This window comes from Pteropus medius, unplaced genomic scaffold (assembly GCF_902729225.1).
Source record: "Pteropus medius unplaced genomic scaffold, Ma_sr-lr_union100, whole genome shotgun sequence".
Lineage (NCBI taxonomy): Eukaryota > Metazoa > Chordata > Mammalia > Chiroptera > Pteropodidae > Pteropus > Pteropus medius.
In genome coordinates, this window is record NW_024355990.1 from 11,681,086 (window position 1) to 11,699,258 (window position 18,173).

The 18,173-nt window shown below is 35.7% G+C and overlaps 1 protein-coding gene, 1 non-coding gene and 1 pseudogene across 42 annotated transcripts in view; 1 reads left to right on the forward strand and 2 right to left on the reverse strand.

Annotated features, from left to right (window-relative positions):
• The window catches only part of BPTF (bromodomain PHD finger transcription factor), a 126,244-nt gene that overhangs the window by 63,977 nt on the left and 44,094 nt on the right, over positions 1-18,173 (forward strand). For all 41 annotated transcript variants that reach the window (XM_039859370.1, XM_039859376.1, XM_039859371.1 and 38 more), the window contains 4 exons: positions 8,617-8,746; positions 9,660-9,798; positions 12,819-12,998; positions 14,064-16,362. In XM_039859370.1, coding sequence (XP_039715304.1) covers positions 8,617-8,746; positions 9,660-9,798; positions 12,819-12,998; positions 14,064-16,362 — 2,748 coding nt within the window. The remainder of the gene's footprint in view (positions 1-8,616; positions 8,747-9,659; positions 9,799-12,818; positions 12,999-14,063; positions 16,363-18,173) is intronic.
• On the reverse strand, positions 9,004-9,122 carry LOC120600428 (uncharacterized; annotated as a pseudogene).
• TRNAV-CAC (transfer RNA valine (anticodon CAC)) lies at positions 9,330-9,403 on the reverse strand. The gene has a single exon. It is a non-coding gene; the product is annotated as a tRNA-Val (tRNA).

Here is an 18,173-nt window from a genome sequence, read left to right on the forward strand (position 1 = left end):
TGATACAGGATGATAACGAAGATCAAAACAGGTCAAGTATATGAAAATAAAAATATTTTCAAAAGTAAAAGTCATTTTATTGAACAGAAAGAACACTCATTTTTTGAGTATTCTAGAATGTTTCAGGTACTGTGCTAGGGATCCGATAGACTGAGAGTTGAGTGTCTGGCACAGATCATGCAGCTCCTAAGCAGACTCAGCTGTGCAACTTCAGTGGATGGTTAAACAAAATAGCTAAATTTCATGGCTTGAATACTTTCAGCCCAATGGATTTGTTTTAACTTTAGCCTTTAGAAAGTTATTACAAAACTAAAATAAACTTTATGATAAAAAATGTAAATCATTATTGAGTGTGGAAAATAAAAATCATTCTACTTACTGGGCTCCAAAGGTATAACTCTGCACTTTTTAAAATATAAACATATTTTTGTATTGCTTTCAACATTTGTTTTATTTTGTAATGAAAAGTTTTTAAGAAAAGTAAATTTATACCTACTAAACATTATTTTTCATCTGCTAAATGTTGCTCTTAGTTTTCTTTGGTGTTTTCTTTTCCCCATATAAATCTTTTGGATACTTTATTCTCTTTTTCTTTCCTCCTATTTTGAATGTAATTGCTGCTACCAGTAGAGGCTTCCACGAATGGAATGGATTTAATTCTTCCAGGATACCGAAAACAGGGTTAAGTTAAGGTGCCACAGACTGCACCCTTAGAAAGGAGAGCTAAGTGGGCGGTGATTTACCTTTATTCTACCTTTTATTGCTATCTCTCATCAGGGTGGATGGAGCAAGGAGACAGTCAGAAGCAGTTGTGTGGCGATGATATGTGTTTTTCTTGTTCCTTCTTGCATTTACCTCCAGACTTGCCTCAAACTTTTCTTTCCCAACATTCTCCTATTCAGCGATCATCCGAACTTGTATTAGTGGACCAAGCAGCCATGTCTCTGGTGACAAGAGATCAATACTACGGGAACTACAGCTAAGCTAAATGTTGCTAAATAAAACTCTAAATACATAGACAGAACTTAAAATGACTAAATTATACCTTTTATAAATGTGTTTTTGAATATCAAACATTCTAATGAAGATGAAATTTAATTTTTATTTTTAAAAATTGAGGAATTTTTTCCTTCCTGGTTTGTCATTATGACTAGTCTTCTAAACATGTTACATAGAGTTATAAAATTATACAATGAATTGTTTAAGTTTGGCACATGTGGTAATACATATGAAAGAACTCTTTTTAAATATTATGAGGTGAGATAAAATAGGACACTTTACATTTAAAAAAAAATTAGAGACCATGATTCAGGAAAATTAGAAGTTAATAATAGGACTTCCACTTCTGGCAGTACTGTGGTCAAAAGCTTCTAGGTGGCGAACTTCTAAGGCCTGATCCTAAGGAAATATCTAGAAATTCAACCAAATATTTTATTCATAAAATGTTTATTCATTGTGATATTCAATAATAAAGCTTTAAGAGCAATCTGAATATCTAACAGTTGCAGAATATTTAAAAATATTAGTAAATTAGGATCTTTTTTGAGAAAATTATAGTCTTTGTTGAAAAACATTAGAATACCTAAATAAATGGAAATATATCTTATGTTCATATGTAGGAAGACTCAGCATCTTGACAATGTCAGTTTTTCTCATGTTAATACATAAATTAATTTCAATATCATTGATAATTATAATTGAATTTTCTGTAGAAATTGACAAGATGATTAGACAATTTATAGGAAAGGGGCAATAAGAGAAAAAGTAAATTTGAAGGGCAAGGTGGAAGGATTTGACCTACCAGGTAACAAAACTTATATTGGATAGCTCTAATAATACTGTAATATAGATGCAAAGACAAACAAATAGACCAGTGGTACAGAATAAACAGTCCAGAAAGAGACCAGCTGAGTATGGAAATACAATTTATAATGGAAGTAGCATTAGAAAGGATGAACTATTTAATAAAAGGTGATGAGGCAATTACTTATCTATACAGTAGAAAGTTCTCTATATCATACAGGTAGAGTAAATCCTAGCAAAACTTTAAAATTTAAGAAGAAGATATAAGAGATTATGACCCTGGAATAAAGAAAGTTCTCTCCTTCTCTCCCTCCAGTTTCTCCCTCCTTCCTTCACCTCCTTCTTTTTTCCCTTTTCTTCTTGCCTCTTCTTATGCTCTTTTTCTTCCTCGCTTACTTCCTTCCGTACTTTCTTCTTTTTCTCTTTCTCTTGATTATCTTCTTTCCTTCCTAATTCATTCAATATTTCCCAAAGCATACCTAAAGGCGGGCATTATTTCTTTCATTTGTAAGCATGTTATCTGTCCAATGAGAATGAGTGCATATATGTGTCTGTGTATGTTTAAGATGGTTATACATACATAAGCTTACATGTCATATGTAAGCTGTAATGGGTAGTAATAAAATGAACATCTGTGAATTCATCACTCAGTTTAAAAATAACATTATCATTGCGTCTACTTTCCATTCACATTATCTTGCCCGTCGTGAGAAATAACTATAATTTTTAAGTTCATGTTTTGTTATAACCTTCCTTTAACTATGTAGTTTTATCACACATGTATATATCAGTAATAGTGGATTATTTTCTGTTGTTTTATAATAATGTATCATTCTAAAAGACCTTAGTCAAAGACTGGGTGAAGATATTTTTATTGCTTTATTATACTAAAATCAAAAAGTTAATATCTACAATATATTCAAGAACTTCAGTTCAATAAGAAAAAAAATCGAACCATTTAGTATGAAAAATATCCAAGGGTATGAACAATTCACAAGAGAGGAGACACAAATACCCCAAAAGACATGAAAAGATGCTTAACCTTTGTGATAACGTGGGGAAAATGCACATTAAAACTAGGGCTTATTATTTCACATCCATCAGATTGTCAGAAATTTATAGTATTGGCAAATAACGTGACATACTAGTAGGAGAATTCTGATACATTGCTGATAAAAGAGCAACTAGTATAATGGTTGCTGCAAGCACATTGGAGATCAGTTTTTGGTAAAAACAAAGTCAAAAATGCAATTCTACTCCTAACTAGATACCTTAGAGAAACCTTACATGAGTACGTGAAAGACATGTAGAAAGATATATTCCTTATAATATTTTGTAATGATGAAATTTGGGAACAGCCCCTAAATGCCCATAATGAGGCATGTTTAAATTGTGGTGTCATTCGCTAAAGGACTACTATACAGTAGTGAAAAACAAACTAGAACAACAAGGGTCAATGACACTGAATCTCATAACTGTACAACACAGTGAGATAATTATTTTCCTAAAAAATACATGGAGTATGATTCCATTTATGTCAAATTTAAAAGCATGTGCACTGTTATAATGTTACAGAATTGTTTAGGGATATAGACATTTGTGGTAAAAGTTTAAAGGGATGCAAAGTTATATGCTTGAAACTTAAGAAATACACTTCTAAATAAATAAAAAATGGTTAAAGAAACATCATAATGGAAACTAGAAAACATTTTGAATGTTCATGAGAACAGTTACATATATTGAAATTTGGGGGATGCAACTAAAAAGTACCCAGGGGAAATTGATAGCCTTCAACATTTACATTAGAAAAGAAAAACTGCAAATTAATTTGTTAGGCATACATCTCAAGACATCAACTCCAAGAAAGGAAATTTTAAGAAATATTAAATATTTGATGAAATAGAAAATAAACATACCTTAGATTTTATTATAATTTACAAACCTCTAATGAGATTATCAGGTAATGGGGGGCGGGGAAGAGAAAGCACAAATAATCTCAAGAATAAGAAAAGGGACCTAACAACCAGTATTTCTGATTCTCACTGGTACTAGAGATTTTTAAACCTTCAAAGAGTCCACTAACATAGTATTCAGGCCTACTGCATCACAGAGAAGAAGGCCTGCTGGGCTTCTACTTTTGGGTAGGAGAAGAGTTGGGGAGGAGCCCCCAAATCTCAGTCATTGGACTGAGCAGAGCATAAGCCACACTCTTGTCAGGCAGGAAAAGGATTTCCGGTTCAGGATATCACTGGAGATGGGCAGGACCGGATGACCCCGTAAGGATGTTCTTCGAATTTCAGAAAACAGATAATTCTATTTAAACTCTTTCACAAAATAGAAAAAGAAAGAAATCTTGTAGATTATTACTTCTGTTAGTGTGAAACTTATAAAACTTGATAAATAGAAATAGATAAATGGAAAATTATGGTCCTGTCTCCTTTATTAATATTTATCATAGATTAATGTTTAGTGACAAATGGATGTGCATTCAAGAAATCTTAAACAAAAAGTTGGCAAATATATTCAGAAGTAAATTAAGAGAATAATAAATCGTGGCTGCTTTGGCGTCACCTAAGTATGGCAGGTTTGTTCATTCTTAGGAGATCGTTAATAACATGCTCTTGTAAGAAGACATCAAGGAAAACCTTGATCATCTCATTAGATGCCAAGAAGTTATTCGTTTTATTAATGAGCTATAAGTTTGTTATTCTTGGTTTTAAAAAAACTTAGTAAATAGGAATAGATGAATAGACTTTGTTGTTTCTTTGTAAAGATATATTTCAAACCAAACCGTCATGCTTTTTGGTGAGACTCTTGAAGCATTCCCATGAACATTTAGGTGGCACAAAACAAAGAAGACAGTTATCACTGCTAATTTTTAACATTTCTTAAAAGTATTAACCAGTGCAGTTTGTCAGGAAATATATATTAACAGAGGCACAATTATTATGCAGCTGATCTAATTATATACTTAGAAAACCCATGAAATTGAAAAATTATCAGAAACAATATGAAAATTAAATAAGGTGACTGCCATTCTGAACAATAGGCTTTATGTATAAAACAGTGACCATGTAGAAAATGGGAGTTCTGATTTAAAATAACAAATTGAATAAACACATTTATCTTTGCTCCCTTGCTGAACTCCACCAAAACTATGGCAAAGGGATTTGGGTAAGGGGACAAGGGGAACAACAGAGATTACAGCATCAGTAAAACTAGAAGCAGTAATGCAGGTGGACAGATGCTAGATAACCTACCCAAGAAGGCCAAATCCCAAGTCAGTGAGGAGAACTTAAGAATTTTCACAAGTTTTACACCATAGACTCTTCAAAAAGCACAGAAGCAGGAACTACAGAACGGTCTTCTTCAGATCTGTCTCTGTAGTGTGCAGTTTACACGATCCTGCCAGAGTTCCCGGTGCGGTGAGCAGGGTGTCTTCCAGGCCTTGGGTTTCACCAGGAAGGGCTCTTGTAAATTTGTAAACTGTGACCCAGAAACAAGTTTATTTTTTCCCCAGGAACCTTTTAATAGTGACAGTGTTGCTCTTTTGATCATGCACCTAGTTTTATTCTTGCTGCTGAGTTTTCAAAAGTCAAACTTTATACTGTTTGGGATGCATACATGGGTGTTAAACCCATAAAGAAAAGCAAAGGGTGGTAACACAGAAGTTAGGCTACTGATTCCCTGGGGGCGGGACTCACTAGCTTCCAATATGTTGGTTATTGATGAAGGTTTTTTTCTCAACCCTTTTAAATATTTTAAATATTTTTTAAAAACACAATGAAAGGAAACATCCCCCAAACAACAAAATACCCTCAAACAACCAGAAATAAATTTAACAAGAAATATTCGGAATTATATAAAGAAATCATTAAAACTTTACCAAAGATATACAAGGCTATTTTGAGTAAATGAAAAGATATATGCTTAGATATGTATATTAAATTTTAGAAGATGGTACATATATAAGCTATCAATTAATACTTGTTTGCATCGTGAATAGGATTTTCCTTCTTGGGGGACAGGGAGACTTGACCAAAATGGTACTAATAATTTCATCTAGAAAAATTAATGTGCAAGAAGGGGAATTAAGTATTTAAAAAAATAGGAATCCATGCTAGAACATATTTTGAAGCTACAGTAACCAAAATAATTGGTACAGCGGAAGTAGAGTGGTGGACCGAGCAGAAACTCCAAGAGTAGACCCAGACACATGCGGGATTCGCTCTGATGGCATCCCATGTCAGAGGAGGAAGGAGGGTACATTGAGGAAAATGTCGCCTAGATCCCTGCCCAGCAAAAACGTTCAAATAAATGAAGATTTAAAAAAATACACTCTAATAACAACAAAACCTCAATAAGAAATCATGGATTAATGTGTTTTTGTTGTGGGACTTTCTTTTTAAACAGATATAAAAGCCAGATGCCATAGAGGAAAAAAGTGGATACATGTATTTAAAATCCTGAGTGGAAAAATAGTAGTATAATCAAACTCAAAAGACAGATGACAAACTGAGGAAAAATATTTGCACCACAAATGGAAAATTTCCTTAATTTACAAAGACTTTTTTTAAATGAAAAGGACTAATAATAGTCCAGACAAGACAAAAGATTTGAACAGGCATTTTGCAGAAAAATAAATGTGCAAGGCCAGTAGACATTAAAAAAAAAAAAAAAAGACATATAAATCAAATCCCTGGGATAGTATTTCTTATCTCTCAATGGGCTGATTTAGAAGTTTGGTACTAACTTACGTGAAGGTGTGGAAAAGCAGGATGGCTTTATCAAAGTGTACGATTCTGAAGAGCAGTTAGTACTATCAGCATCTTAAGTGCAAGAACCTTTGGACTTAGCCATCTCCGCACTGGGTAGGGCGATACTCCCCAAGCTGACCAAGACAAGACATGAAACATTGCTTATTGTAGCTTTGTAATGGCAAACAAACACAATACCGCCCTGGGCACCACACTGGGACCGGGAGTGGAGTTGAAGCTCAGTGCATCATACTCCTGGTCTGGCTCTCCAGGGACCTGCGGAGATCTGGAAGGACCACCTGCCGCCCAGTGCGCCCACCAGGATGGAGCAGCACCTGGAGGCTGTGCAGGACCAGCCCAGCCAAATGGAATTGAACTCCTTCAGAGCTCCTTTGTTGCTGCCTTTTCCCTTAAGTGTTGTTTCAGTGGCAGTGGGAATAGAAGTTACTCTGAGTTAGCTAACGTCACAGATTAACTACAATATCATGTCACTGGCCCGGTATCCCAGCAAAGTAAATAAAGCCTTTGGTGGTGAAAACGACCTGTTTCCCATGTTAATAACAAGAGCACGAGCTGAGTGTCCAGCCCAGCCGTGAGCACGCACAAGGTCACCACACTGGTATTCTCCCCACAAGGTGCTCCATTCCTGGCCACTGTCTGTGAAGATGAATCAGTTGCTGTGCTGGACCTGACCTTGTGTGTAAAGCTGAGCCTACAAAACCGCTACTGAGAGATGCTACCTGGTCCTGGCTCAGGCATGCCTCCCCTTACTCTGGTGGGCTGAGGCTGTCGGGTATCCACTATGCTGTGCCTACAGAGCCTGCCCCACTCCCTGGTTCCAAGAGTGATAGCAGATCGGTGGCTTTTGAGTCAGCGAGTTAGTCCCTGGTGAGAATCCACTCCCTTTCCTCTCCGCCCATCAATTGTGAGGGAAGAAAGAATGTGTGCTATGCTAGTTGTTTGCAGGTAACAAACATGAGTTCTGTCAGCCTGGGGGAGGCTAGATTCTAGGATTTTATAGTCACAGGGACACAAAGCTGTCTTGAAAGTAGAGATAAGTGGTGGAAATAAAGAGAATTAAATCCCCTCTTATAGCTTACTAGCATGTCCCTCTCCCCTGAGTTGACAAAAGATCTCTTTATTTTCTCTGCATACCTGTGCGTGCAGAATTGGGTACAACTAGGTGGAGTGTGATAAAAAGCAAGTCTTCTACCACCAGAGCTTAGGACCAGGAACTGTTCTCTCCATAGGTATTGGTTAATGTCCCTGATTATGGGAAATAGTCCCGTTATGAAAATCCAGTCTTAACACCTTAATGTAGAGTCTTACTCCAGGACTGCCCATGCCTTTATTGCTGAGCCTGCCTGAAAAAAGAGTGTGGCTTGCATCCTATGACTAATGATTGATGCCTAATCAGTGTGGTCCTTCCTTTGTAGCCCTTCTCACCCAAAAGCAGGAGACATGTGGCTCCCTTCTCTGTGGATGTAGGAAGCCTGAATTCTATGCTAGTGGACCCTGTGAAGGCTTTAAAATCCCCAGTGCTGGATAGAAAGGATCAGAAATATTGGTTGATTAAATAAAAGTTTTTTAATCCGTTGGTCTTATTTGGAGGGAAGGAAATAAAGTATTCCCTTTAATAGGGAACTGGTTTAATAAATTATAGTATGTCCATGCAGGAGTATATTATTTAATTCTTTAAGAGATTTGTTATCCTCTGGTATGGTGAGATCTCCTAGTGCAGTTATTCGTTAATTAAAAACTTGGTAGTTGTGTTTGTAATAAAATACTTTTTTGTAAATATAATGTTGGTGTATGTATGAACTATTTCAGGAATAAGTCATAAGTGAGTATTATGGGGAGGCATATGGGAAGGATAGTATGTTTTTGCCTTTTTGTATTATTCGATTTTTCTTATTGTGGAATTGCACATCTACTTATTTTTCCAAGTTGGGGTTGTCTGGGTTGGGGATTATAGCTAATCATTTTTTCAGCACTTTATATTGTTCATTTATTTTTCAAAGTTAAATGTAATTCTATATTTCTGTCCTTATATTAGGTTACACAGGATGACATCAATTGAAAGAGAAGAAAAAGAGAAAGTCAAAAAAAAAGAGAAGAAACAAGAAGAGGAAGAAACAATGCAACAAGCTACATGGGTGAAATATACATTTCCAGTTAAACATCAGGTAATTTTTATTATAATCCTTAAAATAGCGTTACTATTTCTGAGACTTATTCTGCAAGTTTGAATACTTTGTTTTTCTTTTGATACAGTCTTTTAATGTAGTTGGAACAGAGTAATCTTTCTGGAAATTTTATAAGCCTAGGTTCATCTTAAAGTATAGATGTATTACTAGACCAATTTGTTGTAGTTGTTATAAAACTGTAAAATTGTGCTACATCTTTTTAAAATTTTATTAATTAATATATATATTTTTTTTTACGCCTACAGCACTTGGTCTTCCTAGGTGGTCTCCCATCCAAGTACTAACCAGGCCCAACCCTACTTAGCTTCTGAGATCAGATGAGATCGCGCTTGTTCAGGGTGGCTTGGCCGTAGTATTTTGTTTTTTTGTTTTCTGTTTTTTTCCCCACCTCTTTAATATCCACCGGCCCCCCCCACCACCACTTCCACCCCTGATTTATGGATGTTGCCTTTTCCCCTTAAGAACTGGATCTCTGGAGGCAAGGCGTCTCCTCTCACGCGCTCGCAGCGTGCGCCTGAGGCCTGGTACACTCGGGAGGCCTGGTGCACCAGGGTATGGTACATGGCTCCACCTGGGGTGCGAACCCAGGACCTTCTGCATGTGAAGCAGACATGCTAACCACTACACTATGGAGCCACCCCCTTTTTAATTGAAGAAATGATTTAAAATTTTCCCCCGTCTACCTTTCCCCTCCCCCTCCGTTTTACATTTTTAATATTAGAAAAGAATATTAAGTTTTTTCATAAACCTTTGATTCCCAGTGAAAATAGATATAGTAAATTTAATTAATTTGCCTGCCAGTTCATTTCATTTGGTAAAAATGTATAAAACCACATGTGCTTTTATAAGCGTTCTCATTCTCGTTTAACCAGAATGTTTTTATTTACATCAGGTTTGGAAACAAAAAGGAGAAGAATACAGAGTAACAGGATATGGTGGTTGGAGCTGGATTAGCAAAACTCATGTTTATAGGTTTGTTCCTAAATTGCCAGGCAATACTAATGTGAATTACAGAAAGTCGGTAGAAGGAAGTAAGTAATTGGAGTTATTTTTCCTGCATAAATGTTTCTGATTTGTATTATTTCTTAAAGATTTAAGTATATTGATCATATTTTGGGTAAAACATTTTCTGAAATTTTTAATAGAATATGTAAGGTTACTAATGTAGCTTATTAATTATAAACTAGAATTTTTAAAATTACCTTTATTCAAAGGATTTTGATATCTAGTATTTCAGTTAAAAAAAGATGACAGAATAAAACTTAAAAAAAAAAAAAGAAAACAACAAAGGCTTCAGCCACCTAGTTATTTTCCTGAGACCTTAAGTTCAGTACTGCTTCTTGAAGAATCATGTATCTGGTAACCAGCATTGTAATAGATGAAAAAAAACAGAAAGGAAATGATAGAGGTTCTTACAACACTGTCACGTAAATGAGGTATTACCTTGATTTATGCTACTGGCTAATGACTTTCGTATTTAGAATCACAGAACTCCAGAGGTGAACTGTCCTTTTAAGAGACCGCATGTTTTGAAATTCATGTTATGTGAGCAGATTATTTAATGAAGATGTTAAGGAACATACTGAAGTTCATACAGATAGAGTGAAGGGGCTGGAATCCGTGTCTCCGGGCTCCATCTGTCTTTTTGCATTCTACCGTGCAGTCTCTGCTTTGTTATCTAAGTGATTTTCAAAAGCAGTTCTGTTCACTCTGAATGTAATTTGCTAATTTGTAGTGTGAAGTGTTCTTTTCTATAATGCCTATGCTGTGAGTGCCAAATAACTACATGTACGTACCTAGCTAACTGATTTGGCTTCCTTGTGAATGGTTCTAGTGAAGTCTGGACTGGTAGCTTTTTGAAACCGTTAATTTGGGAAAGTTGTCATTGGATTACCTTTTAACAGAAAAAGTATATTTTGGAAAGCTCACTGGAATTTATTTTATAGGGACTAGAAGTGTCTTGCACATAGCAGATGCTCAGTAAATATTTCTGCTTACTAAATAGAAATATTCGATATTCAGTTCTGTTATCTGATTATATTCAAGCTAAATGTTCATTATCATAAATTCCAAAAAACTGTTAAAGTTTTTATTACCATTTTGTTGCTCCAGTTACCCACGTAGCACTTAGAATTACAGAGAGCTTCTGTTTAATTGTGTCTGATCTAGTTTGACCTGTGTAATAAAATCCAGACTATCAATATGTAAAATATTTAGGCTTTTACAAATACACCTTATGTATCTTTTGCTTAGTGTGTAGGCTTTTGCATTATCCAAATGCTGAGCCTTAACAGTCAGGTACCAGATCGGTCTGCTAGCATCTTTTGAGTCTTTTCGTCCCACGTGGTAGCAGAAAAAAAAGGAGCAGTGCATACTGTTAGCTTAACTTAATATAGAGTAGAAATTACTGTGAAGGCAGCAATATATTTTTGTACTGTTTATATAAATCAGTATCAACTTTACTGTTTATAATCTCAGAACTATTAGTCTCTATAATAATGGCTAATCTAATCTGATCATGTGATAGAGGAACAGATGTGTTGATAAACAAAAATGCAGTTCAGGGAACACTTGACTTAGTAACAGAAGACCAGAGCATTCGGCTTGTTTGGCTGCTAACGTTATTCTGCTCTAACTCAGACTATGCATTTGTTTTGCACATTAATTTATCAGCTTCAATAATGATTATATTTTAATATTCTTTATGTCAGGAAGACCTTTAATGGGAGGAAGCCCCAGACATTTTATAGTTGTCCATTTTAAATATCAGGATTCTTATAGTTTATAGATTGGACCACCATTGTCATTTAAAGCTCTTTTTGAGCAACTGGAAACCATTGAAAATATATTTCCCAGTCGCGCAATAACTAAAGAAGCATCGAATAGGAAAATGTCAGTTTAGGTTTTTTATCCTCTTGTTATCTATGAGATCCAGACACATCCTATCACCCTTCTGTATGATGCTTTTCTCATCAGTATCCTATCGTCTTGACAGGTACTGAGTGTGTTTTTTGCATTCTTTTCCCTTCCATCATCCATACCTTTCTGGAATGAGTCATTTATTTAAATAAATAAATATGTACATCTTGCTAAGGCCTTGAGATATTTGAGTTCAAATGAAGAAATAAAAGGTAGAAAATGCTTCTGAGGCCCAAGAATATTTATCCAGACAGTAATTCAGTTTTGTGGGGGTTTTTTTTCCCCCTTATGGAAAATTTGAAGCTTCACAAAAGGAAGAGAGAATAATGAACTCCTATGTAACCATCATTCAGCTTCAACAGTGATCAAATTTTATTACTCTTCTTTCAGTCGTTACTGCTCATTTTTTTTCCCTGGAGTTTTTTCCCCTGTATTTAAAGCCAATCCTCAAAATCATGTTTCTTGACCAGAAGTAGTTCAGTATGTATCTCTAACTGAAATGGACATTTTTCATAGCTGTCATGCCATTACCATATTCAGCAAATTAACAGTAATTACCATATTAACCGTCTGATTCTCAATTCATATTCTAATTGCTCCAGTTGTCTCAGAGATGCCTTTTTACTGTTGGCAGTAAACCAGATAAAAACAAGGCCACACATTGCATTTGGTTATTTCTTTTAAGTCTTTTATTCTGTGACAGACTTAAGTATTCTTCACCTGGAATCCATGGATAAACTCAAAGGCTATCCAGAATCCATTGAAATTGATTACAAACGTTTGCGTGTGTACTTTTTTTGGTTAGGGGATTATAGCATTTAGCCAATTCTGATGTGGTTCTGTAACACAATGTATGTTAGAAACCACTGATGCACACTCTCTGGGGTCAGTGAACAGGTCGAAATAGTCTCACATACAAAGTCTTCTAAGGCACATCTAAAGTGCAGTCATTCCTTTTATGCTTTAGGTCACCGGAGCATATGAGAAAGTATATAGGATCTTCAACTTCTTTTAATAAAAAGTAATGAAGTACATATTGTTCGAAAATACTTGATAATTTCCACTAAACTAGATATATTAAATTGCTGATATTCGAAATACCTGTAATTACTGTGTACTTGGTTCTTTTTAGCCAAAACTAATATGGATGAAAATATGGATGAATCAGATAGAAGAAAAAGTCCACGAAGTCCAAAAAAAATAAAAACAGAACCTGATTCTGAGAAAGGCGAGGTGAACGATTCAGATGCTACAAAAGGAGCAGACCAAAGTGAGATGGACATTTCAAAGATGACTGAGAAGAAGGACCAAGGTAAGGAGAGGCACGTGTGAAGGGCAGCCTGGGGGTGATGAGAATACACTGGATTTGTTCGCACAGCGGCAAAGGTACTGCGTTGTCTCTTTTTGGTAACAGCTTCATTTGATACATAATCTTTATGTCATGTAATTCACCCATTTAAAGTGTACAATTCAGTGGTTTGTAGTGTTTAACAAAGTTGTTGAACCATCACCCCAGTCAATTTTAGAACATTTTCATCACCCCAAAAAGAAACTCATACCCATTAGCAGTTTCTGATCTTTCCTACCCACTCCCCGCCCCAGCCCATCTGTCTCCTTTCCGTCTCTATGGATTTGCCTGTTTGGACATTCCATGTAAATGGAATCATGTAACATGTGGTACCTTGTGACTGGCTTCTTTCACAGCATAACGTTTTCAAGGTTCATCCGTATTCTAGCATGTATCAATATTCTTTCATTTTGTAAACTTCTGAATAATATTCAATTGCACGTTATATGCTACATATTGTTTATCCATTTATAAATCGATGGACATTTGGGTCTTTTCTACTTTTTGGCTATTACGAATAATGCCGATATGAACATTTATGGATAAGTTCTTATGTGGACATATGTTTTTATCTTTTCATGGGTAAATACCCAAGGGCAGAATCGCGGGTCATGAGATAACTCTACATTCAGCCTTTTGAGGAACTTACATTGTTTTGTGAAAAGTTGTTTTTTAAAAACTAGATAAACTAGATAATGCATGAGCCTTAAGATATTTTATAACTATAAAATATTCTGTTCAAAATCTTACGTGATGGTACCAGTGTATGCAGTAGTTATCATATACTAAGAAATTTTTAAATGTGGAATTCCATCATTTTTAGATACTAAAAATATTTAAATATTTGGAATATATTGTTTTTAATCTTTTGTAAAGTTTAGCCATGTCCGTTGACCCGTTTTAATCATGTATCAAGAACTTCAAATAATTGTTTTTGAGTGAAAATTGGTAGTTTTTAAAATAAAAGTATTATCACGAATCACATTTCAGACTAAAATTTTCACTTACATAAATGTCTTTGTTTCACAGATGTAAAAGAAGTTTTAGATTCTGACAATGATAAATCCTTTAAGGAAGAACCGATGGAAATAGATGATGATGTGAAAACAGAATCACATGTAAATTGTCAGGAAAGTTCTCAAGTAGATGTGGTCAATGTCAGTGAGGGTTTCCATCTAAGGACTAGTTATAAAAAGAAAATTAAATCATCCAAGCTAGATGGACTTCTCGAAAGGAGAATTAAACAGTTTACACTGGAAGAAAAACAGCGCCTCGAGAAAATGAAGTTGGAGAGTGGAATTAAGGGTACAGGAAAGACCTCTACAAATTCTCTGAAAAGTCTGTCAGAGTCACCAGTAATAAAAGCAAAAGAAGGGTGTCAAAGTGACTTGCTTAGACAAGAACACAGCCCTAATGCAAGTAACGATAAATCTGAAGACTTTATTCGGGAATGTTCACAAAGTGACTCCTCAGTTCTGGAAATCAGTGATTCTGATCACACAAATAAACTTTATCCAAAAGATCAAATTTTAGATGACGTCTCCATTCAGAGTCCAGAGGCAAACTGTCAGAAACAAAATTCTGGAAATGACATAGATGAGAGTGTCTCTGAACCTACCAGTAAAGGCCAGGAAGCCAGTAAGATTAAAACAAAAGGAAGTGATTTTCTCATTGATGACTCTAAACTAGCCAGTGCAGATGAAATTGGTACTTTGATCTATAAGAACAAAAAAACACTCACACAGGAGGATGACACCATTGTTTCTCCTTCCCAGAGCCCTTTACTTCCATCAGTATCTAAAAGTAGTGATGATAGAGATATCCCATCTCTGTCAAAAGCAATGGACTTTGAAGGAAAACTGGGCTGTGACTCTGAATATAATAGTACTTTGGAAAATAGTTCTGATACCATGTCTATTCAAGACAGCAGTGAAGAAGAAATGATTGTTCAGAATAGCAATGACAGTATTTCTGAGCAATTCATAACTCAAGAACAGGGTGTCGAAGGCGTGGAACCATTGAAACGTGAGTTCGTTTCAGATAAGACCACTGGAAACTATGATGACAGGCTGCAGGGTAAGGTAACTGAAGCAAATGGTAAAAAACCAAGTCAAGAACAGAAATTAGAGGAGAGACCAGTTAATAAATATATTGATCAAATAAATCTAAAAAGTAGTACTGACAAAAAGAATAATGAAAATCGAGAGCCTGGAAAGAAAGGACAGAAAGCAAGTACTTTTCAAATAAATGGAAAAGATAATAAACCAAAAGTATATTTGAAAGGTGAATGTTTGAAAGAAATTTCTGAAAGTAAAGTAGCAAGTGGTGACGTTGAACCAAAGGTTAATAATATAAATAAAATAATGCCTGGAAACGATATTAAGTCTTTGACTGTTAAAGAATCTGCTGTAAAGCCGTTCATGAATGGTGATGTCATCATGGAAGATTTTAATGAAAAAAACAACTTGGAAACAAAATCGTGTTTACTGAGATCTTCAGATGCGGAAGGTGACTACCAGGATGGCTTAGAGACCCTGCCATCAACCAAAGAGAGTGAGAGTGCACACACCACCATACCTCCACCATCGTGTTCAGAAAGCAGTTCAGCAAATCAGGTAGAAGATATGGAAGTTGAAACCTCGGATGTTAAGAAAGTTACTCCATCACCTATTACTTCTGGAGAGGAATCTAACCTCAGTAATGATTTTACTGATGAAAATGGTCTGCCCGTCAGCAAAGGTGAAAATGTTAATGGAGAATCTAAAAGAAAAACAGTCATCACAGAAGTCACCACCACGACATCCACAGTGGCCACAGAATCAAAAACCGTAATCAAAGTAGCAAAAGGCGATAAGCAAACTGTGGTCTCTTCCACAGAAAATTGTGCCAAATCCACTGTCACCACCACCACCACAACGGTAACAAAACTTTCCACACCCTCCACAGGCAGCAATGTGGACATCATTTCTGTGAAGGAACAGAGCAAAACCGTGGTTACCACGACAGTGACAGACTCACTGACCACCGCAGGAGGCACTTTGGTAACATCTATGACTGTGAGCAAAGAATATTCTACAAGAGACAAGGTGAAACTCATGAAATTTTCAAGACCCAAGAAGACTCGTTCAGGTACAGCTCTGCCATCCTATAGAAAATTTATCACCAAGAGCAGCAAGAAGAGCATATTTGTTTTGCCTAATGATGACTTAAAAAAGTTGGCCAGAAAAGGAGGAATCCGAGAAGTCCCTTATTTTAATTACAATGCTAAACCTGCCTTGGATATATGGCCATATCCTTCTCCTAGACCAACTTTTGGCATCACTTGGAGGTATGCACTTTAAAATGTATTTGGGGAAAGGAGAAAGTTTAAAAGGATTATTTAATAAGAATATCTCAGTTTTTAAAATGAGATTATAGAGATGAGACAGGGAAGCATATCTTTAAATGGGCAATTAGTAATAGAAATGATAAGAGTTTTGAACTCAGGCAGCTGATAGATACTAAAGATTACTGAGGGAAAGATGTTTAAAGACTGAAAATGTAAGGGAATTCTTTAAAATGAAATTCACTTTTACTTTTCACAAGACAAAAGAAACATGTCAGATATAAATAACTTTCTAAGTTATTGCTCTGTGTTTGCTCTGGGAATGAGATAATCACAGAAATAGGTAATCTCCAGCTTTCTGGAATGCTTGTACAGTTAACCCTTGAATAATGCAAGCATTAGGGACACTGACCACCTATGCAGTCAGAAATCCGTATCTAATTTTAAATCGGCCCTCCACGTATACGGATTCCCAATTGCAGATCGGGAATATAATTTGTTTCTGTTTAGGTAATTCATAAAAACATAAGACGTAGGAAACTTGCTTGTAAATCACATAAGGCTCGTCACGATGCGGAGATCTTCCTAATGTTATTTATCTGCATGATAAATGTTGTGGAGTTCTCTGTTATTTGTTGGTAGTGTCTAGAAAGGTAGTGTCTAAGGTTCCTTAGGGATTTTTTTTAAACCCAGAAATAGTCCTAATTTAAAATTTCCTGGGCATTAAACTTTGAAGATGAGTCATAAGTATGTAGTGATCAGGTTGTAAGATCATGTTGTTTTATATTGGAAAAGGATCTTACTTTTTTATCTTTTGCGGATGTATAATAATTTGCCTCTGGCCACAGAGGGACCAGGCTGGGAGTCGTTCCCAGTCTTCCTAAATCCCAATCCAATACTTTATCTGCTATGTCACATTCCACATATTTATCCCTGCTTTGTCCTTTTTCATGCCCTTGTCTTTTTACTTTTTCACCCTTAACAATTGAGAAGGATGGAACATAAACATTAAAAACATAAAAAGTCCTATGGGACATGCTCAGAAATCAAGAACAGTCTGAGTCTTAGTTATATTCACTAGGATCCTGGAATTGATTGCTTCAGCGAGTTACTGAGGAGACAGACTCCTTTTTACTCTAGGCTACATGTCTGTGTGTCTTTAATATGGTCCCAGTCTCTTTAAGTAAAAATCATACTTTTTTGTTTCCTTTATATTACAATTAGCTACTATTATATAAGACCAAAAAAGAGTGTAAATGAGTACTCTCTGTAAAGGAATTAACTTATTAATATGACCAGTCATAGTTGGTTTGACCAAGTTTTTATAACTCATCTTTTGATTTGAATTAAAATATCATCACTCCATTACACATTCAATAGAGACAGCTGAAAAGTCCAATTTCTCTGCAGGGCCTGCAATGAAGGATTTGCAGAATCCTGCAGGGAATCAAGGAACTCTTCATTACAGTTCATGGATTTGTAGGATTACTCTGCACTTTTCTGCTTTCTTCATTGAGAGCGGTCCCAAAGTGTATCCTTGACTGTCCTGCAGGTAACTTCTTTCCCACTGGAAAAGTTACTATGTAAAAATACTTTAATTAAAATGACCTGGCGGTTGTGAAGGCCAGCCTTTGTGCTCCTTTCTATTATGAAATGGAAGGTAGGCTCGACTGGGAAGCATTTTCTCTGGACTAGTTCTGATCAACTTGCCCAGGGCTCTTCCTGCATGGCTGGGTTTCAGGAGCCTTATATTGTTGTGTTTTAATATGCACTGTGGGCACAATTCATATCTGTTAATTTCTCATTTTTTAATG